The sequence below is a fragment of the Rhinoraja longicauda genome, chromosome 33 (assembly GCF_053455715.1).
Source record: "Rhinoraja longicauda isolate Sanriku21f chromosome 33, sRhiLon1.1, whole genome shotgun sequence".
In the NCBI taxonomy this organism is placed as follows: Eukaryota; Metazoa; Chordata; class Chondrichthyes; order Rajiformes; family Arhynchobatidae; genus Rhinoraja; species Rhinoraja longicauda.
Genome location: NC_135985.1, coordinates 16,274,931 through 16,299,818, shown reverse-complemented (window position 1 = coordinate 16,299,818; position 24,888 = coordinate 16,274,931). Strand labels below are relative to the sequence as shown.

General features: G+C 46.6%; 1 protein-coding gene across 1 annotated transcript in view; it reads left to right on the top strand.

Moving 5' to 3' along the window:
* adamts7 (a disintegrin-like and metallopeptidase (reprolysin type) with thrombospondin type 1 motif, 7) overlaps positions 1–24,888 on the top strand; it is a 140,988-nt gene that overhangs the window by 93,003 nt on the left and 23,097 nt on the right. Inside the window, exons 17-21 of the mRNA XM_078427091.1 lie at positions 12,202–12,328; positions 14,084–14,297; positions 18,771–21,248; positions 22,217–22,369; positions 24,291–24,464. Of these exons, the coding sequence (XP_078283217.1) occupies positions 12,202–12,328; positions 14,084–14,297; positions 18,771–21,248; positions 22,217–22,369; positions 24,291–24,464 (3,146 nt within the window). The remainder of the gene's footprint in view (positions 1–12,201; positions 12,329–14,083; positions 14,298–18,770; positions 21,249–22,216; positions 22,370–24,290; positions 24,465–24,888) is intronic.

Below are 24,888 nucleotides of genomic sequence, written 5' to 3'. Positions count from 1 at the left end.
TCGCAGAAGATGCCTGCGGATGTGGGTGGTCCCATAAGAATAGATTGTGTGGAGAAGTAGTTTGGATCTCATTTTGGCATTCCTAATAATAAAGCTGATATTAACAAATAGGCCCGAGCTAATAATAATCTTGAGCTAATAATTCTTCTTTCGTGTCCGTCATCCATGTTTCAAATGTTACATCACTGTCATCGTCCGTCCTGGAAAGGGCGCAAGCTTCCGGCGACAATCAGTGGGCGCCATCACTTGTACAATAGATGATGGTGGTAGCAGAATTAGCTCAGGACACTTCCAGTTTCCAGCCCCGCCACGTGGACACTTCTGCTATGGGGCCGAGCTAATAATGAACAAATAGAGAAGTACAGTTGCTGGTTCATACCAAAGATAGACACAAAAAGCTGGAGTAACTCAGTGGATCAGGCAGCATCTCAGGAGAACGTGGATACGTGACGTTTCAGGTCGGGACCCTTCCTCAGACGATGTTTTAAATTTATTGGTCATCTTAACAAGGACATCGCTGCTGGCTTGAATGATGTGTCTCTGGGTAGGATTTGCAAGATGAACAATAACATATTGATTAGAATATATTCTTGAAGGGTGTGATGTGGCAAAATTGCAGCTCGTGTTAAGAGCAGTTGCCTGTGGTCTGGAGGCAACGTCAAATTCATCTCGCCGGTCTCCCAAACACTCAGTTAATCATGAGTCATGCATCTGTAAGCTGTGGATACCCTGCAGTTCTGTCGTGCTTCATAATGTGAGCAAACCATAAGTACCATCACATCACAACCTTTGTTTGAGTTGTTCTGGTATCGCAGCACAGCGTGTCTGGTGAACATTAGCTCGTTTGCTTCCTGGAAACATTGTGATACGAGGAGGGCAACAGAGGATGAAGGGGTGAAGGAGAAGGGGTAGAGTTTACTGCTCTCTATCATATTGTGATATCTCCCCATTTGACATTTAATCTCTCCTGACCTCCCTCCGATTGGAGACACCAAACCTCCACCCTTTCACTGCATCCTGAAATATGTTTCATCTCTAACCAATTCCTCACATTCTAAATACAGGTAGATATTCATCAGCATAAGGGATCATCTAGTAATGATGGCCAACTCCAGCCAGGCTGTGAGATTGTGCAAAGCAGCAGAGTTCCAGGAATGTGGGATTTGAGCTACGAGTTTAGATAGAACTTGAAGTACAACCTCACACGCTCTCCATCTCCTGGATAACTTCCGGTTCCCAGGCCCCCACTCCCTCATTTTCACCATGGATGTCCAGTCACTCTACACCTCCATCCCCCACAAGGATGGTCTCGAAGCCCTCCGTTTCTTCCTCGACCGTAGAACCAGCCAATCCCCATCGACCAACACTCTCCTCCGCCTAGCAGAGCTGGTTCTTACCCTCAACAACTTCTCCTTTGACTCCTCCCACTTCCTCCAAACCAGAGGCGTAGCTATGGGCACTCGCATGGGCCCTAGCTACGCCTGCCTCTTTGTTGGGTACGTCGAACAATCCCTGTTCCAGACGTACACTGGCCCCATCCCCGAACTCTACCTCCGCTACATCGACGACTGCATTGGTGCTACCTATTGCACCCATGCAGAACTCACTGACTTCATACACTTCACCTCCAATTTCCATCCTGCCCTTAAATATACCTGGACTATCTCTGACATCTCCCTCCCGTTTCTGGACCTCACCATCTCCATCACAGGAGACAGACTAGTGACGGACATTTACTACAAGCCCACCGACTCGCACAGCTATCTGGACTAAACTTCTTCCCACCCGGTCCCCTGCAAAAAGTCTATCCCCTACTCCCAATTCCTCCGTCTACGCCGCATCTGCACCCGGGATGAGGTGTTTCAGACTAGGGCTTCCGAGATGTCCTCGTTCTTCAGAAAACGGGGCTTCCCCTCCTCCATTATAGATGAGGCTCTCACTAGGGTCTCTTCTACATCCCGCAGCTCCGCTCTTGCTCCCCCTCCCCCCACTCGCAACAAGGACAGGATCCCCCTCGTTCTCACCTTCCACCCCACCAGCCAGCGGATCCAACATATCATCCACCAACATTTCCGTCACCTACAACGGGACCCCACCACTGGCCATATCTTCCCATCCCCTCCCCTCTCTGCGTTCCGCAGAGACCGTTCCCTCCATAACTCCCTGGTCCACTCGTCCCTTCCTACCCAAACCACCCCAACCCCGGGCACTTTCCCTTGCAACCGCACGAGATGCAACACCTGTCCCTTTACCTCCCCCATCAACTCCATCAAAGGACCCAAACAGTCTTTCCAGGTGAGACAGAGGTTCACCTGCACCTTCTCCAACCTCATCTATTGCATCCGCTGCTCTAGATGTCAACTTATTTATATCGGCGAAACCAAGCGCAGGCTCGGCGATCGCTTCGCTGAACACCTGCGCTCGGTCCGCATTAACGCAACTGATCTCCCGGTGGCCCAGCACTTTAACTCCCCCTCCCATTCCCAGTCCGACCTCTCTGTCATGGGCCTCCTCCAGTGCCATAGTGAGGCCCGCCGGAAATTGGAGGAGCAGCACCTCATATTTCGCCTGGGCAGTTTGCAGCCCAGTGGTATGAACATCGACTTCTCCAACTTTAGATAGTTCCTCTGTCCCTCTCTTCCCCTCCTCCTTCCCAGATCTCCCTCTATCTTCCTGTCTCCACCTATATCCTTCCTTTGTCCCGCCCCCCCTGACATCAGTCTGAAGAAGGGTCTCGACCCAAAACGTCACCCATTCCTTCTCTCCTGAGATGCTGCCTGACCTGCTGAGTTACTCCAGCATTTTGTGAATAAATACCCACAGTTGAAGAGTATGTGTGGAGGGGAGCACTTGCACTGTAACCAGCAGGCCGAGGGACCAGGGGGTGCGATGTGGAATTGCTGGTCCATTTTGGACCAGCATTTTGTGAATAAATTGAAGTACATTTCGTTGTAGTGAAATTAGGTGGAAGTGTAGATGGTTATAAGAGGTTGGATAAAATTGTTACCATTGGACATAAATTTAAGGCTTGGGCCAAAGGAAACGGCAGGAGCCAAAGATGTAAAACTGGCCATCACAAGAGTGGTGGCAGCAGAGAAGGCCAATAATTTCAGCAGGACTTTGGACCAACACCTCGAGGAAGGTAAGGGGTAAGGTTAAGAACGGAGATGAGGATAAACTTTTTCACTCAGAGAGTTGTAAATCTGTGGAATTCTCTGCCTCAGAAGTCAGCGGAGGCCAATTCTCTGGATGATTTCAAGAGAGAGTTAGATAGAGCTCTTAAGGATAGCGGAGTCAGGGGGTATGGGGAGAGGGCAGGAACGGGGCGCTGATTGTGGATGATCAGCCATGATCACATTGAATGGCGGTGCTGGCTCGAAGGGCCGAATGGCCTACTCCTGCACCTATTGTCTATTATCTATTGTCTATTGTAAACTCAGACTGGGGATAGAGCAGAACAATGGGACTGACAGGATTGCTCTACCCGGCAGTGCCAAGTATATTGATGAATGCCCCCCCCCCCCCCACTCTGTGCCACAATAACTCGATAATACTACGACATGTCTCCCAAGCTACTCCAAATAAACCCGTGAATATATTATGCTGCATTTCATGGCCCAGCGGTCGTGGAACAGATGACATTCAGGTGAATTGGAAAGGAAGGGGCTGATAAATCATTCGTAATACTGTGAGATCATGGCCAAAGGGCCCTTTCCTCTTCAAGCCACGAGAAGGCAACTCACTCTGTTCCATTCTGACTCATCTTCCTATTTCCTCTTGAGAGAAGGAATTCCAGAGCCCTCTCCCTGACTGTGCAGCCTTCTATGGCGTCTCCATGCTACCCCCCTCCCCCCCACCATGCTCCCAGGGTGTGTGGATAGAGAACTGATTTCCCTCCCTCTCGGACAAAGCCTCACATGTGTCTGTGTTTAGTTTAGTTTAGAGATACAGCATGAAAACAGGCCCGTTGGCCCACGAGTCCACACTGACCAGTGATCCCCACACACTAGCACTACCCTACACACCCAATTAACCTGCAAACCGTTACATCTTTGGAGTGTGGGAGGAAACCGGAGCACCCGGGGAAACCCATGTGGTCAGGGGGAGAACATATAAACTGACACTACCTGTAGTCAGGATCAAACCTGGATTTCTGGCGCTGCAAGGCAGCAACTCTACCACTGAAGGAGTGGCCGTGGTACATGAAGCATCCTGCAATTAGCCAAGCGCAGGTTGGACAGACGCTGTGAACACACTGGCTGTGGCGATACTAGCTGGCAGTGTTATTGCTGCCCTCCCTCCCCCCCCACCCCCCCCCAGATCAACGCTCAGGAAAGGAAATTCTCAGTCAAGATAACAGTGAGGGGGAGGGGGGAACTTGAGCCAGGCAGTTGATGGAAATAACAGAGGCGTATTTAAGAGGAAGCTGGATAACCGTAAAGTGAAGAAGGAATCTGCTGCTGAATTAAATTTCATGGATGTGTGTGCTGGGTAGGTCAGGCATTTGGGGCATAACTCCCCCACAGTAATCATTAACCAGGTTAAAACGTGCACTTATGCATCGATGCATTTAATATGCATTTACTTTGGGTACCCCAACAAAGGCTTTCAAATTTAAATTTCTGCACACGCCCCCAGAATAAACGAGATATTGTATGAGGTCTGAGCGGGTAGAAGCAGACTTGGCTGTATGGGTTGCATGAGCAGTTCCTGAAGACCTCCAGAAAGGCACATTTATAAAGGGAAACGTTGAGTGAATTGTTAGTCACTGTAAATCCAAAGAGTCCAGGTTTAGTGAACCGCTGATTGTCCCGCTGGAACAATAGACAATAGGTGCAGGAGTAGGCCATTCAGCCCTTCGAGCCAGCACCGCCATTCAATATGGTCATGGCTGATCATTCTCAATCAGTACCCCGATCCTGCTTTCTCCCCATACCCCCTGACTCCGCTATCCTTAAGAGCTCTATCTTAAGGATAGCGGAGTCAGGGGGTATGGGGAGAAAGCAGGAACGGGGTACTGATTGAGAATGATGACATTCAGGTGAATTGGAACCAAAGACAGACTGAAGAGGCTTTGACAAAGTCGTAGTCATACAGCATGGAAACAGGCCCTTCAGCCCAACTTGTTCATGCCAACCATCTAAACTAGTCCAGAATATAGAAACAAGGAACTGCAATGTTGGTTTACATAAATGGGCACTAAGTGCTGGAGTAACACAGTGGGTCAGGAAGCATCTCTGGAGACCAGGTAAATTAGTCCCATTTGCCAGCATTTGGCCCATATTCCTGTAAACCTCTCCTCTCCATGCACTTGTCCAATTGTCTTTTAAGGTATGTTATTGTAACCTCTCATCTTAAAAAATTACCCTCTCGTTTTTAATGCTCTTTATCTCAGAAAAAAAGACAATGCATTCACGTATCTATGTATTTAATGTTATTATACACCTCTATGTTGGAAACTGTATGGTCAGCCTTCCCTGGATGCCTGTCAATGCATGTCTTACCTATCATTCTACCTGGTTTCTGAAGCCCTTTTCTCTCTCAAGTTACCCTCATTTCTTATCGAAATCTTATTGAAACGTATAAGATTATTAAGGGGTTGGACACGTTAGAGGCAGGAAACATGTTCCCAATGTTGGGGGAAGTCCAGAACAAGGGGCCACAGTTTAAGAATAAGGGGTAGGCCATTTAGAACTGAGATGAGGAAAAACTTTTTCAGTCAGAGAGTTGTGAATCTGTGGAATTCTCTGCCTCAGAGGGCAGCGGAGGCCAATTCTCTGAATGCATTGAAGATAGAGCTGGATAGAGCTCTTAAGGATAGCGGAGTCAGGGGGTATGGGGAGAAGGCAGGAACGGGGTACTGATTGAGAATGATCAGCCATGATCACATTGAATGGCGGTGCTGGCTCGAAGGGCCGAATGGCCTCCTCCTGCACCTATTGTCTATTGTCTATTTCCTTAATATACATAAACTCTCTTCATATAATTCCTTAATACTATTGGCCAGAGCTATCTCCCATCCCTTTTTTTGCCCTACTGATTTCCTTCTTAAGTATGCTCCTCAGTTCACTTGTCTGAGAAACTGCTGACTCTGCCAAGATTCAATCAGTTAGGGGTATAGACAACATCACTCACAGTCCACACTCGCTCTTCTCCCCTCTACTATCAATCCAACTCTTTTGTTGCAGACTTAGAACATAGGACAGCACAGCACATACTGCCAAGTTAAACCAGCCTCCTCTGCCTGCATGTGATCCATATCCCTCTATTCCCTGCATATTCATGTGCCTATTTAAAAGCCTATTAAAAGCCCCACTATCGTGCCTCCCCTCAACCTCCAGGCCTGGCAGTATATTTCAGATACCCATCTGCATTTAAAAAACTCGCCCTTGCTCTTTCCTTTATCTGCATTTTCTCTGTAGTCGTAACACTATATTCTGCACTACCTCATGTATTGTATGATCTGTTCGGACAACATACAAAACAACGTTTTTTGGTGTATATTGCTACGTGATAATAATGAAGCACTCTAGGACCAATTAACCAACCAATTAACTACACCTCAAAGGTATTTCAGGATTAGCTGAGCATCTGAGCATCTGAAAGGTGCTATATGAATTTAAGTGTTTTAATTCCACTCTGGCTGTGCCATCGGTGAGAGCTATCTACCCTCTGGAATTCTCTGTCCAAGGGAATCTCCTTGAACTCTTCTATTGTTCACAGCTAGAGAGCATGAACACACCAACTGCGAGGATGTCCTTCCCAGAGCAGTGATTTATCCCGCTCAACATCCACCTTAACTTTCCATTGAACTGAGCATAAACCTTACTGTGAGCTACGGCTTCCAACACTGTGGCCCAGAATTGGCTTCTTTTTATTAATTTTTGGGAAAGCAGCCAAACTGAAAGTTCATGAGAGTGTTGGGAGGGAGAATTCTGTCTTCTAAGGGTCTGATCCTGGCTTGAATTGAAAGCTGGCAGACACTGTTGGAAGCTCAGCGATGATTTAATGTGCGTGTATATCATTAAGGGTGTGCGTGTGTGTTTGTGTCTGTGTGAGCACCCGCATGTATGTGTGCGTGCATTTGTTTCTGTATGTGGGTGTCCATGGGTGTACATCAGTGAGTGGATGTGTGTGTGTTTAGAATGGTATCTGGGAGTGGAGGGGAGATGAGGGCCGTGGTGTTGGATGGCAGAGTCTGTTGCAGTTCAGAGTTGGCAAGGGATTGAATGAGGTGATTGGGAAGCCAGTAGAGGACAACCCCTACGAACCACAATGGACCTGTCGACAGGAGGAGGTCTGGAGTTTATGAGTCTGCATTTCTTGGCATGCCTGAATATCAGCTGAGAATGCTGCGCTGTGGGTGTGTGAGCCAGCCACACTTTGTCCAAATATTAGTTCCTCTACATTTCATTTGGAAAGAGGAAGGCTCAGTTCAAACTTTGGCAAGATATTAACTCACTATTATTTCCAAATCCCGACTGTCGTAAATCAAACACAGTTGTTCCCCGTATCCTAACTCCTAGTGTCCCATTTGCCCGTCACCAGAGTCTATTCGTATTGTTTTCTCTCACTGGCTCTGAAACCTCCTCCCACCCATACAACCCTCCAAAATCTCTGTACTCGTCCAATTCTGGCTCCTGTTCATCCCTGAAATTAATCTCTGCGAATGTTCGTCACTACTGTATGGCTTTAGCCCATTGGGTCCAAAGCTCTGAAATTCCCTCTGTACACCCCTGTGCTTTACGAATGCACTTTACTCTATTGAGTTGCACTTTACAACTCACATTAATGACAACATTTTTGGTCAGTTGTCCTTGCACAAAACATAAGTAATTGGAATAGGAGGGGGCCACACTTCCCTTGAGATACCTCCCATAAGACACTTCCACCATTCAGGGAGATGCTGATTTGAATGTTGCCCTCAGCTGTGCTTTCCTGCCCTAAACCTTGAAACCCCTAAAATGTACTTCAGCCTGAATACCCCCAGCTTTCTGAGTTCTAGATTCACTTTCCATCAAAAAAAGAAATTCCTCCTCACCTCAGTCTTAACTGTTTGGGCCATAATCCTGAGAGCATGATCTACAGCTCGAGAGGCTCCACCACAAGAATCAAGTGTTTGATTGTCATATGCACCGAAATGGAACAATGAAATTCTTACAAGGAACATCCAATCAGCGTCTGGCCTGCCAACCCCCCATGAGGGTTTCTTATGACCCAGTTAGGTCACTCTCATCCTTCTAAGCTGCTTAATTATTTCCCATATTATTTCCCTTCATATCTGGAATTAATCTAGTGAATCTTGTTTGAACTGCCACTTGGGGTCAACATGTCCTCCTTAAATAAGGAGACTAATCTGTACTCATTATATCAAATGTGGTCTAACCACTGCTTTGTAAAATTCTACAACATTTCCTTACAATTATACCCTGTTCCTCCCACAATAAAGGTTAAAAATATCTAAATACGTCACTTGCTGCCAACTTTGAGACTGATTCTGAACCTTTGATAAGTCTTGTTACATGTTACTCTGTAATGTTCAACTTGTTTATTGGTGCACATCCTTCCAAGACTACAAGCCAAAAGCTGTGGCTTTGTTGCTTTCAAGATCAAAGTCATTTCTCAGCATTGTGCTATACGTAACAGTTAGGGAGAGTTGCAATGATAATCATAACAGGCATCAATATAATAATGAATAATGAAGCGTGTAGATATTGAGCATTCTCTGGCCATTGTTCTTCCCCTGTTGATTTTCTATCCAGTCGTAATCCAATCACCTAATCATGCATTAGGATCGAGACCTAGGATGATACAGTGATACTCTGGTAAGAAGGAATTACCAGTGATACTCTGGTAAAGAAGGAATATGGTGTGCCTACCTTCATGGCTTGGGGCAGAGAATGTAAGGGTTGGGACGTTATGTTACAATTTACGAAACACTGATTAGGCTGCACTTGGAGTATTGCTTGCAGTTCTGGTCGCCGCACTCTAGGAAGGATGTGGTGGCATTGGCGGGAACGCAAAGGCGATAAACCTGCACGTAGCCTGGATCAGAGAACTTTCGTTATGGGGAAAGATTGGATAGGCTGTGTTTGTTCCCATTGGGGTGCTGAGGGGTGACCTGATAGAAGTGAACAAGATTATGAGAGGCATGAATAATGGTCTCTAAAATCTTGCCAACCACTGAAGTCAGGATAACCATCCCATAGTCACCCCTCTTTTGCCTCGCTCCCTTCTTGAACATCGGTGTAACATTTACCAGTTACCTGCCTGTCTTTTCGATAGGATGTGTATCCTTGGATGTTCAACTGCCAGCTCTGATTCTCCTTTCAGCCATGTCTGCTGAGAGCATGCACACAACATCGTACCTACCAATTTCTAACTGCGCTATAAACTCATCCACCTTGTCCCATATGCTGCCTGCATTCAAATGTAACAGCTTTAGTCCAGTGTTCACCACCCCTCTTCTCCATTTGGTCCCCATTTTGCATGACATTAGATTCTGATCCCTCTTTTAAACTTTCTGTCCCATTACTCTGGAGGCGAGTAACAAGTTTCAGGCATCTTTGATATCTGCTGCCAGATTCCTTTTGCAAATGCATCAATCAAATTCTGCTCCAGGGTCTTTCTTTATTGAGTTTGCATAGTTCAAGAGTCACACATGATGGAATTTCTTCAATTTGCTGCTTACTAATGTAAATGATAACCACAGAGCGTGGATCGGCAGTGGGGGTGGGGGTGGGGGGGGGGGGGGGGGGGCTGTAATTTGTACGGTTCAAATATGACTCTTCAATACACAACCTCTGATAATACCTAGTCCTTGGTATGCCTTCCACACTTCAAACTTTCACCTCAACAGTTGTAGACAGATCCTGAAAGACTAACAGCATGAGATAGGCACAGATCTTTGGATCAGTTAGCAAGTTGGGATCTGAGAGAAAGGAGCCTGTGGAATTCCTTTAATTTTCCACACACAGTCCGGGCATTGTGCAGACAACAGTCAGTGTATTGATGGAATTGTAATTCAGGATCTCGCCGTCTCAAATGAAGGAACTCAAAGGCGATTGATGTCTAAGGAGCACTTAGTTGTTCCCTCATTGTTTGCTTTGTTCTTGTTTGGGGAGAATCTGATTTGAGTACTCCATCCCCCTCATTCACACTCCACATTGGATTCACCCTCTTCGCTGATGTTCTGCTGTGTAATGCAGCAAATGTTCACGACCATCCCTTGGCCCACCACACTTCAGACAAACTCTGGCTCGCAACTCATCAACACTGCACACACCCAGCAGGGAATGGTCCTCACCTGCAGTTGACTGCACCACCGAAGGACATGAGGGCAGGGATCTGTTTATTCAGCCCCTCCACCTGTTCCTCTCTTTAGGGTTATCCTCAATCCCCATCATCCCACCACATCCTCGTTTCCCTTGATTTCTTCAGCAGCCAAAGGTCTTTAGATCTTGGTCTGGAGTACACTTACTAGTGGGGTTTCCACCACACTCTGGGGAGGAGGTCCAAAGATTCCCAAACCCCTCCGCGGAGGCATTTCTTAGATCCAACTCTTATCCTGAGACATTGGGGTTATGCGGAGAAGGCAGGAGAATGGGGTGGAGAGGGAAAGATAGATCAGCCGTGAATGGATGGTGGAGTAGACTTGATGAGCCGAATGGCCTAATTCTGATCCTAGAAGCTATGGACTTGTGAGCGTTGTTCTAATCGGGAGAGACAACATCTCACCACCTTCCCAGTGCGTTCATATCATATCATATCATATATATACAGCCGGAAACAGGCCTTTTTCGGCCCTCCAAGTCCGTGCCGCCCAGCGATCCCCGTACATTAACACTATCCTACACCCACTAGGGACAATTTTTACATTTACCCAGCCAATTAACCTACATACCTGTACGTCTTTGGAGTGTGGGAGGAAACCGAAGATCTCGGAGAAAACCCACGCAGGTCACGGGGAGAACGTACAAACTCCTTACAGTGCAGCACCCGTAGTCAGGATCGAACCTGAGTCTCCGGCGCTGCATTCGCTGTAAAGCAGCAACTCTACCGCTGCGCTACCGTGCCGCCCTGTTGCGTTGTTGCCTACGGTTGTTGTGCATTTCAATGGTAATGAATAATACCAGAGTGTGCAATGTAACACAGTGTACAACTACGGAGAAAGTTGGAGCTACAGAGAAATTAGTTGTAGCTACGGAGAACGTCACTGACCAAGGAAATTACTGCACCGCCTCAGAGTGCCAGAGACCCAGGTTCGATCCTGACACTGGCCGTGAGGTTTGCATCTTCTCCCTGTGACACAGTGTGGTTTTCCTCCGGGTGTTCTGGTTTCCTCCCACATCCCAAAGACTTGCAGGTTTGTAGGTTAATTGGCCTTTGTAAATTGCGCCTAGTGTGATAACATGGAACAAGTGTAATCAGGTGATTGATGGTCGGTGTGGACTTGGTGGGCCAAGGGGCTTGTTTCCATGCGATATCTCTAAACTAAGGGGATGAAATGATTTCATGAGCATGAGTCTGAAGAAGGGTCGAAACGTCACCCATCCTTTTTCTCCAGAGATGCTGCCTGACCCGCTGTTAGTCCAGCACTTTGTGTAGCAAGAGAATAGGTGCATGGAAATCATGGAAATCATAGATACCACAAAAAAGAGCTTGCAACTGGGGCATCCAAACCTGCGCACCCTAGACATGGCCCTGACTGGAAAAAGGAAGGACAAACTGCATCTCTGTCTTGCTTTTCCACTGATAGCTAATCGAAAGTAAGGTAGACACAAAATACTGGTGTAATTCAGCGGGTCAGGCAGCATCTCAGGAGAGAAGGAATGGGTGGCGTTTCGGGTCGAGACCCTGCTTCAGACTGATGTCAGGAGAGGGGGCGGTCCTGCCTCCTCCCCCTGACATCAGTCTGAAGCAGGGCCTCGAGCTGAAACGTCACCCATTCCTTCTCTCTTGAGATGCTGCCTGACCCGCTGAGTTACTCCGGTATTTTGTGTCGACCTTCGATTTGAACCAGCATGTGCAGTTATTTTCCTGTTAATCAAAAGTAAATCACATTTGTGAATTGCTGGTGACCTTCAGTGCGGATTGTTGAGGAGTCCTGCGGTTTGCAGTGGGCGGTTCACAGCGGGTTAAGGCCAATTATGTCAGGATTGCAAGCCACAGGAATGACCTTGTTTATTGCGTTGCTCCCAGGTGTTCAGAGACAGATCGTGCATTGTCTGGAGAAGATTGCGGGGATTGTCGAAGAACGGTACTGCGACCTGCTGACTCGCCCCGATGACCAGCAACGGAGCTGCCACCCAGAGCCCTGCCCGGCCAGGTGGGTAACTGCCCCAGGGAACCCGGCGTCTCAGAGACTGCTCATAACCTCATCATCAACGGTAGCTTTCCCCGCTTATACACAACAACAATGGCTCCACTTTCAGTAGTATTTTAGTTCTCATTTCAAATCACTCCATTGCACCTCCTGTCTTCCTCACCCGCTCTGACCCCTCCCTGTCTATAACCCCCTTCGGTACCTACGTCTCTTATGTTTGTAACCCCTTCCATCCCTTCCAGGCCCTACACCCCTCTCTATCTATCTTGTAACCCTGTCCAACACCTCCACCCCTCCCGGTCTCAGGAACCAACTTTCTCCCATCTATACTCCTCTCTATCATTGTAACCCCATTCACCTCTCCCTACCTAAAGAAACCGTTTCCTCTCCTATCCCTGTAATCCACTCCCTCCCCTGCACATTTCCCAATCTCAGTCACCCTCTCCAACACTTACACCCTCTATCTCAGGAGTCAATTCCAACCACTTCACCCTTTTGAGATCACCCAGCTCCTACAATGCGTGTTTTTCCTGTGTCTCCAGGCAATTGTGTACCACTGGAGGTGTTGTCCTCAGCTGCTGAGCCCTAAGCTGTTGGAGTTCCCTCTCTAAACCTCTCCACATCTCCGTCGTGCTCAAAGATACTACTCTGTGCCCTGGCCTTCGTTTGGTTACCTGACCACATATCTCAATCACATGATTGAGTGATAGTTTATTTTCTGGTTATATACCTGTGAAATGACCTGTTAAAGGTTCCGCATGAATGCAAGTTGTTGTTGACCGATTGTTATAATCATTCCCTGAACATTAAGGTGCAAAGATTTGGCCCGTCTTTCTTATCTGACTTTTATACGAGCTCCTCAATTATTTCATGAACAAGTGAAAACCACCCTTCCAGCAGACCATTCTCTACCACTGTGTAAGAAAATAACGGCAGATGCTGGTACAAATCCAAGGTATTTATTCACAAAATGCTGGAGTAACTCAGCAGATCAGGCAGCATCTCAGGAGAGAAGGAATGGGCGACGTTTCGGGTCGAGACCCTTCTTCAGACTCGACCTCGACCCGAAACGTGGCCCATTCCTTCTCTCCTGAGATGCTGCCTGACCTGCTGAGTTACTCCAGCATTTTGTGAATAAATTTCTCTACCACTGCAGCGGTTTGGGGTGTAGACTGTGAAGTGGGGTTGGACCTGTGGGAAAGGAGCTTGATCTCCACATCAGGTCCCATAGCCCAGGACAGTCAGGTCTTCAGAGAGCTGCTGGATGCCCCTGTTCAAAATGGGGGAGACTGCACTGCTGCAAGGCTTCATTTCAAGTCATTCAGTGTTCAGATGTGGGGGATGCTCAAAAGGAAATGGCCTCACCACTCTGTCAGCCTGGAGTAGGTGCTCAGTCTCTTAGACTGGGGCAGGACAGACGGAGTGACCCAGGTACCAGTGATACCTGTGGGCAAAGATGTCAGTGATAATGCGTATCTGAACTATTAGTAGTGGTTTATTATTGCCACCTATACCGTGACATCGTGAAAAACCTTCTTTGTGGCTATCCGGTCAAATCATACCATACAGAGTACAATCAAGCCACATTCAAGTACAAGAGGTGGCGCAAAGAGAAAAATACCAGCGTGCAGTGCATTGGAGAGGAAACTCCCGAGTGAGGGACAAATTAAGAAAGTCACCCGCACTCTGCCAGAAATGAGGGCTGGTGTTTTTGTCAGGAGCTGGTTCCCTCTCTGAGTCCTGTCTTTTTTCTCTCAGGTGGTGGGTCGGAGAGTGGCAGGTGTGCTCTACGTCTTGTGGTGAAGCGGGGATCATGAGGAGGACCACCCTGTGCATCCAGAGCGTGGGCCTGGACGAGCAGCGGGCTCTGCTAGCCGCCGACTGCCACCTTATGCCCAGGCCTGAGGACAGCAGCCCTTGCAACACAGAGATCCCCTGCCCCTCACACTGGAGCCTGGGCAGCTGGTCAGAGGTGAGACGGTCGCCAGGGCCGGCAGGAGACTGCTTTACAAAAACTCAGGCAATGCATGACCAGCATCGATTAGATTAGCAAGTCAATGTCAATGCCTCCAGTAATTCATCAGGTATCAGCTTCATCTCACTGAGGTGCCTCTTTAATCTTTGTCCAGTCACATCGATATAAACGCTGTGCTTGTGAAGCACGAGGAGCTCTTTCATAAAGACCAGCCTTAATGTCAGGTTAGCTCTCTAAAATAAAGCATTGAGCTTTACACAGGTGGGGACCTGGAACGCTTTACAGTCCAGTTCAGTCTAGTTTATTGTCACGTGTACCGAGGTACAGTGAAAAGCATTTGTTGCTTTACCAGGGGTGGTGATGGGGGCAGATACACTAGTGGGGGTTGAAGAGGCTTTTAGATTGGCACATGGAACTGCAGGGAATAGAAAGATGTGGATCATGTATAGGCAGATGAGACCAGTTTAACGTGGCATCATGTTTGGCACAAACATCATGGGTTCAAAGCCCCGTCGTTGTGCTGCACTTTCTATGTTCGATATCAATACAAAAGGAATGGTCACTTTAATGCACCGTCCCTGCCATTTTTTTGCTAATTGCTTCAGTTCATTCTTGGGATCTGGGCATTGCTAACAAGGTCAGCCACTCCTTCCTCTCAACGGTTACCATGGAGAAGTGGGTCGTGGGCTGTATATTTCTTGAACTGCTTCAGTGCATGTACTGTCATTAAACACAGCTGGTCAATTATGTAGGTGTGGACCTGGTCACATGTGGACCTTGGCCAGGAAAGAACAGAGGGCCATCCTGCCTAAAGGGATATGAATGAGACTGTCAGATTTATTCATTGGGTGTTTGGATTATTGCACTAATATTTGAACTAGTTCACTGCTGCAACATTTTAATCAGATCACTGAAAGTGTCATTCCTAGACTCCATGCTATCCAGAGACCTCCATAAGTACACAAGGGGTGGAATGAGGAACTTGGATGCGCTGTTCTAACTCCAGCATTACTCAGCTTCAGGCTGAGAGTTTCCATGGAGCAGAACGTGGCATAATGGTCAGGGAGTTCTCTCTGGTGGCATAGTAGGCAGTGAAGAAGGATATTGGAAACTGCAACGTTATCTCGCTCAACTGAGCCATGGAATGGCAGATGGCCAGAGGTTAATTCTGATAAATGCAAGCTGTTGAATTTTGATAAGGCAAACCATGGCAGGACTTAATGATCAGCTACGATCACACTGAATGGCGGTGCTGGCTCGAAGGGTCAAATGGCCTCCTCCTGCACCTATTGTCTATTGACTTACACAGTAAATGGGAAGGCCCTGTGAAGTGTTGCAGTACAGAGAGATGCAGGAGTGCAAGTACATCACTCCATGTAAATGGCAACAGGTGGACAGGTTGATTGAAGTATGCATTTAGCTTGCTTGCATTCCCTAGTCAGGGTGTTGTGTAGAGAAACATAGAAACATAGAAAATAGGTGCAGGAGTAGGCCAGTCGGTCCTTCAAGCCAGCGCCGCCATTCAATATGATCATGGCTGATCATCCAAAATCAATACCCCGTTCCTGCATTTTCCCCATATCCCCTGATTCCCTTAGCCCTAAGAGCTAAATCTAACTCTCTCTTGAAAACATCCAGTGGGGTGTCATGCAATTGTACAAGACTACATTTGGTGTACTGCAAAAACAACTGGTCATTCTGCCATTGGGAGAATATCATGGAACTGGAAAGGGTGCAGAAAAGATTTATAAGGTCATAAGTGATAGGAATAGAATTAGCCCATTCGGCCCATCAAGTCTACTCCGCCATTCAATCACGGCTGATCTATCTCTCCCTCCTCACTCCACTCTCCTGCCTTCTCCCCATAACTAATCAAAAATATATCCATCTCTGCTTTAAATATATCCACTCACCTGGTCTCAACAACCTTCTGTGGCAAAGAATTCCACAGATTCTCCACCCTCTGACTAAAGAAATTTCTCCTCATTTTCTTCCTAAAAGAACGTCCTTTAATTCTGAGGCTATGGCCTCCAGTCCTAAACTTTCCCACTAGTGGAAATTTACGAGGATGTGAGCAGGTCTGGAAGGTTTGAATTATAAGGAGAGACTGCATAGACTGGTTCTTTTTTTCTTGGAGCATAGGATGCTGAGTAGTGACCTTATGGAGGTTTATAAAATCATGAGGGGCCATTGGGTGCAGTCCTTTCCCCAGGGAAGGGGGGGTCTCACACTAGGTTTAAGGTGAGAGAGTAAAGATTTAAAAGGAATCAGTGGGGCAACTTTATCACTCAGTGTTGTGGCTATGTGAAACTAGCTGCCACGGAAAGTGGAGTCGGCAGATACAATTATGACATTTAAAAGACACTTGGTTAGGTGGATGGATAGGAAGAGTTAAGAGGGATGTGACTAAGACACAGGCAATGGGGACTAGCTTGGTTGGGCATCTCATTGGCTTGGATGAGTTGGGCCATGGGCACTGTTTCCATTCTGTTTAGCTCTATGATTCTACCAGTCAACGCATCATCACCAACACTCAACCTATTCAACCATTCATCATTTTAAAGACCACTGCCGGGTCACCTCTCAGTATTAATCACGTCACTGATATTATCCCATGAGGGAACCCGAGCTAAGGAATGCAACCCTGGGTGAGACTGTTGATCTGCTCATTACATTACTGTTTATCATATCATATCATATCATATATATACAGCCGGAAACAGGCCTTTTCGGCCCACCAAGTCCGTGTCGCCCAGCAATCCCCGTACATTAACACTATCCTACACCCACTAGGGACAATTTTTTTAAACATTTACCCAGCCAATTAACCTACATACCTGTACGTCTTTGGAGTGTGGGAGGAAACCGAAGATCTCGGAGAAAACCCACGCAGGTCACGGGGAGAACGTACAAACTCCTTACAGTGCAGCACCCGTAGTCAGGATCGAACCTGAGTCTCCGGCGCTGCATTCGCTGTAAAGCAGCAACTCTACCGCTGCGCTACCGTGCCGCCCTTGGAGCTTGCTGTGTCCCCTGTGCTGTTCATACATTTTATCATTGTATATACACAAGAAATGTTTGTAACACACTTTGGGACTTCCTGGAGATCTTTTTTTTAATTGTTTGGTTTAGATTAGTTTAGTTTAGTTTGGAGATGGAGCATGGAAACGGGCCTTTCGGCCCACCGAGCCCACACCAACCATCAATCACGCGTTCACACTAGTTATACGTTATCCCACTTTCGCATCTACACCCTACACACTTGGGGCAAATATACAGCGGCCAATTAATCTAAAAACTCACGCATCTTTGGGATGAAACCGGAGCACCTGTAGGAAACTCACGCGGTCACAGGGAGAACATGCAAACTCCACACAGAGAGCACCAAAGGTCAGGATTGAACCCGGGTCTCTGGTGCTGTGAGGCAGCAGCTCTACCAGCTGTGCCACTTGTTCTTCGACCGTACAGTTGAATTAAAATGACTGAAATCTTGCCATGATGAACTTGCATGTACAGACTTCCTCGGTTGACAGTGACACGCAATGTACACTTTCTGCCCCAATTGACTGTGAATTAGTTATCCACTGTCAGGACAACATTGACAGCTTCATCCTTGGCGAACCAGCAGCCGTTAAGTGAAGGGCTTGTCAGTTTCAGGCTTGGTGGAGCGGCCATTGTTAGAGTGGCCATTGTGAGGGCGGCCATTGTGGGGGCGGCCATTGTGGGGGCGGCCATTGTGAGGGCGGACATTGTGAGGGCGGCCATTGTGAGGGCGGACATTGTGAGAGTGGCCATGTCTGAGTGCCTAGTGCAGAGTGTTGCGGAGAAAGTGCCGAGGTTTTGCCATGTGAGGCCTTGATGAAGACTCCAAGCAGAGAAGCAGGGCAGTATGAGGTTTGCGAGGATGTTAGCAGGTCTGGAACGTTTAAATTATAAGGAGGGACCAGATAGGCTGAATCTCATTCTGTCAGAGGTGCTGGGTTTTAGGTAAGCCTTGCCAATATTTTCAGGAAGGTATTCAAGATCTTACAGCCATGCTTTTAAAAAGAGCAAGAGGATTTTCCCAGTGTTCTGGAGTCAACATTTATCCCAGGTTTCTGTTAATATAATGACCCATCCACTCATCACCAAAATGCTCCTTGAGGGAGCTTGCCGATCATGAATTGGCTGCTCCATTTCCTATGTTACAACATTGACCACACTTCAAATGTATTTCACTGGATATTTTGCGCAGCCCTAAAAAGATGTGAAAGGTACTATAGTAGTGAAGTTATCTTATTTTCAGTATAATGTTGGAATGCTGGTTCTGAGCCTATCCACTAGCTTCAGACCCTGACCAAGCCCAGTCTACTGATGTTCCAAACATCCAATCACTGGCTAAAGATGAACTTTGTGCTGATATTATGTGAACACGTTTGAGATATTATTGTTGGAGATTTTAAGTTTCCGTTTCTGTCTTCGTTTCTGCAGTGCTCGGTAACCTGTGGCGAAGGTGCGCATGTCCGCAACGTGGTGTGTCTGAACAATACTAACATGACGTGCAGTCCTGAGATGAAACCGGCCGCGAATAGACCCTGCCACTTGAAGCATTGCCCTGTGCTCTGGCCAGGATTCGCACTGCATGACTGGTCAGGAAGTGGAGCTTCCAGCAAGGAGCTAAACAATGAAGTGGCCTTCAATCTGAACTTTGGCCCTGGTGCTACAAGCCAAGAGGAAAATTCCAATTTAATAGCTCACATTCCCAACCCCTATCCTTCCCATATCAATGCACAAACTCCACAGCCACTGCCCCCTGAAGATAACAAGATAACCAACCACATCATTGAAGATGATTTCACCCTTGAGAGCAGCAAGACTGAAGAATCAAAACCAAATGTGTTTGTGGATGATTTCTATTACGATTATAATTTCATCAACTTCCATGAAGATCTTGACTATGATCCAGAAAACAGATTCCTTTTTAGTGAAGAGGAGAATATGGAAGGGAACATAAAACTCGAAGATGAACATTTGGAAACCAATAACATCTTAAACAATGTTTGGGCGGAGGTACCTGATCAAAGTGAGGATAGGACCTCTGTTGAAAGGCCGGGACCTGATGCATGGGAAAACATTCCTTTGGAGCCAGTGGGAAACAATCATGGGGAGTCGGACATAAATAATAATCAGATCACAACTTCTACCTCAAAAGCAAACTCAGTGGATATTCAGCATAATGAAGAATATGCTACTGATAATCTCAGGGTTACACAGGCCACACCAAGTAGATTGTACACTGGTGGTGAAGATGCTGTTAAGGGACTGTACGAAGAAGATGAATTGCTTCCTGTCCAAAATACCACAACACATGACATTAAGGAGGTTATCTATCCTGGTTCCTCACTGAGTGACGATCAGGGAATGGTTCTTCAGACAGTAACAACGCAGACAGCTTATTATCACAACTCCTCAACATCACACTTCCCTTCCTCTTCACTTCCTATGAACATTCCCAGTGCTTCAGCCACAAGTGAACCCAAATGGAAGGAAAAGCATCCGGCAAAAGACCCAAACACTGTGGACCACAACTGGGGTGATGGTAATGGCAGCAGTACTGAGCTGGGCAGTCACTATAATCAATACGCTGGTGGTTTTGGAGAGCCTTCAGACTCTGATGAACGAGAAGGAAACGTGCGGTTGAAGGAGACGACGGATGGCACAAAGGCAAGCTCAGTGGAAGACGAGCAAGGAGCTGAGAAGGGTGAACCTGAGATTCTAAGTGTGACAGTCAGCAATAGAGAGGAACTAACCATTGATAACAGTTACTCCCCACAGCAAGAAGGCAAAGCTGAGCTTCCAGTTGCTACCATTAACTACTGGGGAGATGTCACCTCTGGTACCAGTAGTGCAATTCTCACACCTCCCGTTCCACTTGAAACAAATGACGATCCTCCTTCAGAAGAGATACATTGGCCAATGTGGCAAGGATACACCAGGCCAAGCTTGTCAAACGGTTCTTTGGGATTCCCGGGAAAGGTTGAAACCTCTCCAGGAGATACATTTGCAACTGGTGTGTCTGACTATCGCACTGATGGAACAAATGTGCACTTTCGACACGATCCTTCTTTGTCAGAGGCTGAGATAATCTTCACACCAGTTACGACCACATCTGCAGCACTGCTGTCACCTGAAGCAAGTCAACCACCAGCAGTGGGAGTACCTCCTGCAACTACTGCATCGTTGCCAGAACTGGACTCTCCATCAGAAGCTGCCACCAAAGGGAACCAGAGAGACAGTTTGCACTCAATTCAGGCAACATCTTCCAGCCATTTGTTTGTTCATTTGGTGCCTCTGGATTCTAGGTCTCCATTACCAGTGCATGCACATCAAGAGAGGACAGAGCCAGTAGAAGCCTCACCGCCAACGACAATAGAAGCCATCTCCCCCAGAACCGCTACCTCTTCTGCTGGCATTGTCCCTAGTTCTCACCTGTCAGCAACAGCCTCAGGAACCCTTGCCTCAGATGCAAGTACGCAGCAGATATTAGCAAATGGTGCTACAGAGGCAGGTGGCACTGTGCCCCTGGGCTCTCCTGCCTGGAACAATCACTTGATGCCATTGCGGCAAGTTTCAACAACACTTTGGTCCAGCATCGACTCAAGAACTGATCTCCCAAGTTCTAGCACTGGAGCCGAATCCGAAGAACACAAAGCTAAACCTGGTAGCGTTGATGCAAAAGATGCTGACTTGGGTATCAAGAACGGTTCCCTGAGTGATGTGGTGGGGAATAGGCCAGTGCCAGTCCCTGGAATCCATCCTCTGGCTCGCTCCGGGCACATCCCATCTCCAAGGACAATGCTGGATCGTCAGGCTACTCCAGCCATCTCTGTGAAGGAAGCAGCCACCAACACAGTCCCTGAAGCAAACGTGGAATCCATCGCCTACTGGATGGTTGGCAACTGGAGTGAGGCAAGTCCTGGGGGTTAACTCGTGTGGAAGCAATCTCATTTAAAACACTTCTTTAATGTCAGGGAATAAGAAGCAGCCACTCAGCCCTTCCATCCTATCCCATCGTTCACTGAGATCAGATTGAACTGTACTCTTTAACTGTCACATGCTTTCACGACATACCTTACGTTCTCTAACTTACAATGTAGATAAAGACACGGAGATTGCAAATGCTGGAATCTGTACTCCAAAAAAAAAAACTCAAGCCCTTCAGTCCCAGCACCATCCTTGTGAACTTTTTCTGCACCTATCTTCTGCCCTTAAAACTTCCTATAACAAAGTGATTAGAACTGCTCACAATATTCCAAATGTGGTCTCACCAGTGTCTTGTTGAGCAGAAACATGACATTCCAACTCTTGCACTCAATGCTCCGACTGATGAAAGTGTGCCAAATGCCTTCTTCGTGTCAAATCTATGTCAAATGCCTATCTACCTGTGTTGCCACTTTCATGGAGCTATGCATTTATACAAGGTCTCTCTGTTCTACAGGGCCTCCCCACTGACTGTGTAATCACAACACTTTACACTTGTACGAGTTAGATTCCACTTGTCTATCTTTGGCCCAATTTCCCAGTTCAAGAAGTTGTGATCTTTGACAACCTTCTTTCCTGTCCACAGTACCACCAATTGTGGTGTCATCTGCCAACTTTTTAGAAATCGTTTGTACTACCTTTTCTAGCCATTCCCGACAATCGCAATACTGATTTGAAGGACAGGAGGGGAGTCCTTCCCAGTGTCTCAGCCATTATCCACACTTCATTCCACAGCAGTGAACATTTTCAGGCAGTGATCACATTGGTGTTTGTGGGATCTTGCTTTGCGGAAATTAGTTGCCTTGCATCTTACATCGGAAAAGTGTAAACTGGTAACAGTTGAAACTTGCTGTGTTTGCCTGGAGTCCATGTTATTGTTTCAATGTGCTGTGCAGTGCTCTACCACCTGTGGTCTGGGTGCGATATGGAGAACGGTGCAGTGTAGCTCTGGTTCCGACGATGACTGCGACAGCACCAAGCGGCCAGTCCCGGCTCGGAGATGCTACATCCGTCCCTGCTCAGCGTGGCGTGTCGGCAACTGGAGCAAGGTAAGCCGCTCGCGTCCCTGAATCACCTCCAGTATCCTGCCTCGGTATTTCATGCCAGCTCAGTCAACACTGAGTTAACCCAGTGCCACGCTTCCTCTGGGAAAGGATGCAAGATTAGTTCATTGAGATTTCAATTTTAAGGCAATAATGAACCCACGTTCTGAATGCAACAGTGTAGAAATGTGCACTGAGAGTTTACAGTGAATTAATGATCCTGGTGACAGCAAAACAATCTTTCAGCAATTTCCGGAGTGGCCACAGGTACAGTTAGTGCTGAGATCCATTAGATGGTGTCACATGGAACACACATTTGCAGCCTTTTTAATCCACAATCTGTGAAACCTTCAGGTATTTAACTTTTTAAAAAACCCCGTAAATGTCATGTTCTGTTAATGGGTGTGTTTTAATGCTGTTCTAAAGCAATATTGCGTAGTAACCTTCCTGTCATAAAAAATAATGTTATTTCTCTGTGGATGGACAACCTTATTCAAAGGTCCATGTGTTTTAAAGCAATAAAGTCAAGTTGCATTTTAATTTTTACAGTGTTTGTTCTGGTACTGTAATTTCTACTTTGAATAGACACAAAATGCTGGAGTAACTCAGCGGGTCAGGCAGCATCTCTGGAGAAAAGGAGTAGGTGATGTTTCAGGTCGAGACCCTATTTCAGACCCAGCCTGAAGGGGATCTCGAACTGAAACTTCACCTATTCCTTTTCTCCACAGATGCTGCCTGACCTGCTGAGTTACTCCACCATTTTGTGTCTATCTTCGATGTAAACCGCCATCTGCAGTTCCTTCCTACGCTTATCTATTTTAATCTTGGTTTGTTTGACGCAACCTGTGTATCATTTTCTCAGAAAAAAAGATAAATAATTAAAGTTTCTTTTAAACTTCCGGCATTATTATCTTTAAGAAATCTTTAATTGATGGGTGAGAATGTGGGATATTCAGTTCAAGAGAACCAGGTATCGGGAAAGATGATATTCGTCTCACAGAAATTGCTGCGGCCAGCCTTCTTCAAGGTTGCCTTGGGGCAAACAGGAGCAAACTATGAGCTCTTGTGAGCCATTGTGCCTAGCTATTTCTAATGATTTATTTTTCTTCCACTGCACTGTGATATCAACAGTTGTGCTAAAAATCCTTAGTGTTGGTATTTATATTGGCTTACGATCGCCACATGCACCAAGATACTGTGAAGAACCTTACAGTGAGGAATAGCCGTCCACTGTGCTAATCCACAATCACATACCAGCAAGCATAATCCTCCTGCACTTCTGATAAAGAAAGTTGGAGTGAATAAAGGATATCTGTTTTTTTGCCAATGGGTTGCACTGATAAAAGGATTACGAGCAAAGGAAGATAGAGCATTTTTTGGGGAAATGTTACTCTTTGATCTGTGCAGCAGAAAGGCACTGGAAAACAGATTCAAGACTGTCTTCCAGACAGGAACTAGACAAAGACCTGGGAAGGGAAGTGGGGTGAACTGGAGAGCACTTTCAAAGAGAGCAGGCACAGATGGGAGAATAGACCCTTACAAACCAGCATAATTTGGTCTAAATCCAGCTACAAACCTTTTGTACTAAAAATTATTCTAAATTTATAAAATTATAAATATACTAAACATATTGAACTTTATCACAGTGAAGTATGTGGAATCTGTAGTGGTGGATGTTTATGTTAAATTTTATTTTGTGTGGCTGTGTGGCTCGTTGCTTTTCACTTAGTATGGCTGTATGGTAACTCAAATTTTACTGTACCTTAATTGGTGCATGTGACAATAAATTGTTCTTGAAATTTTGAAATCTTATACTTTTATACTAAATTTGTACTAAATCCAGTTACAAACCTTTCAGAGATTATTCCAATGCTCACAGCTTCATTTATGGTGTGCACACTGACAGACCTTCCATTGGCTCCCTCAGTGCTCCAAGAACTGTGGAGGTGGGGTGACGATGCGAGACGTCCTGTGTATTGACATCAGGGACAGAAGACCCCTGCGACCCTTCCACTGCCAGCCCGTCCTCCACCAGCCCCCCACCAGCCTCGCTTGCAACTCCAAGCCTTGCATGAGCTGGTACATGTCGTCATGGGGAGAGGTAAGTCTACTGTACATCGGAGGGGTCCATGAAAGGCAGCATGAGATCAGAACACGAGAAAAATAATTGACTTTGTATCTTTCGGGTAACCAGGATTCTCCCAGGAATTAAGTATTAAATCTTCAAGAAACTGCAGTCCGTTTAGTTTAGTTGTAGTTTATTGTCACGTGTACCGAGGTACAGTGGAAAGCTCTTGTTGCGTGCTAACCAGTCAGCGGAAAGACAGTACATGATCGCAATCGAGCCATCCACAGCGTGCAGATACGTGATAAAGAGAATAATGGAAAATGGGTCATCCCTACGCCAGGAGCAGCCAGATAACACTATTGCCTGAGCAACACTCCTTTTGCAGGGGTGTGCACATTGTTGCCTTGGGAGTGCCCATTGCCAGCCTCTTCCAAAATAACCCGCTCTTCTGAAGGGA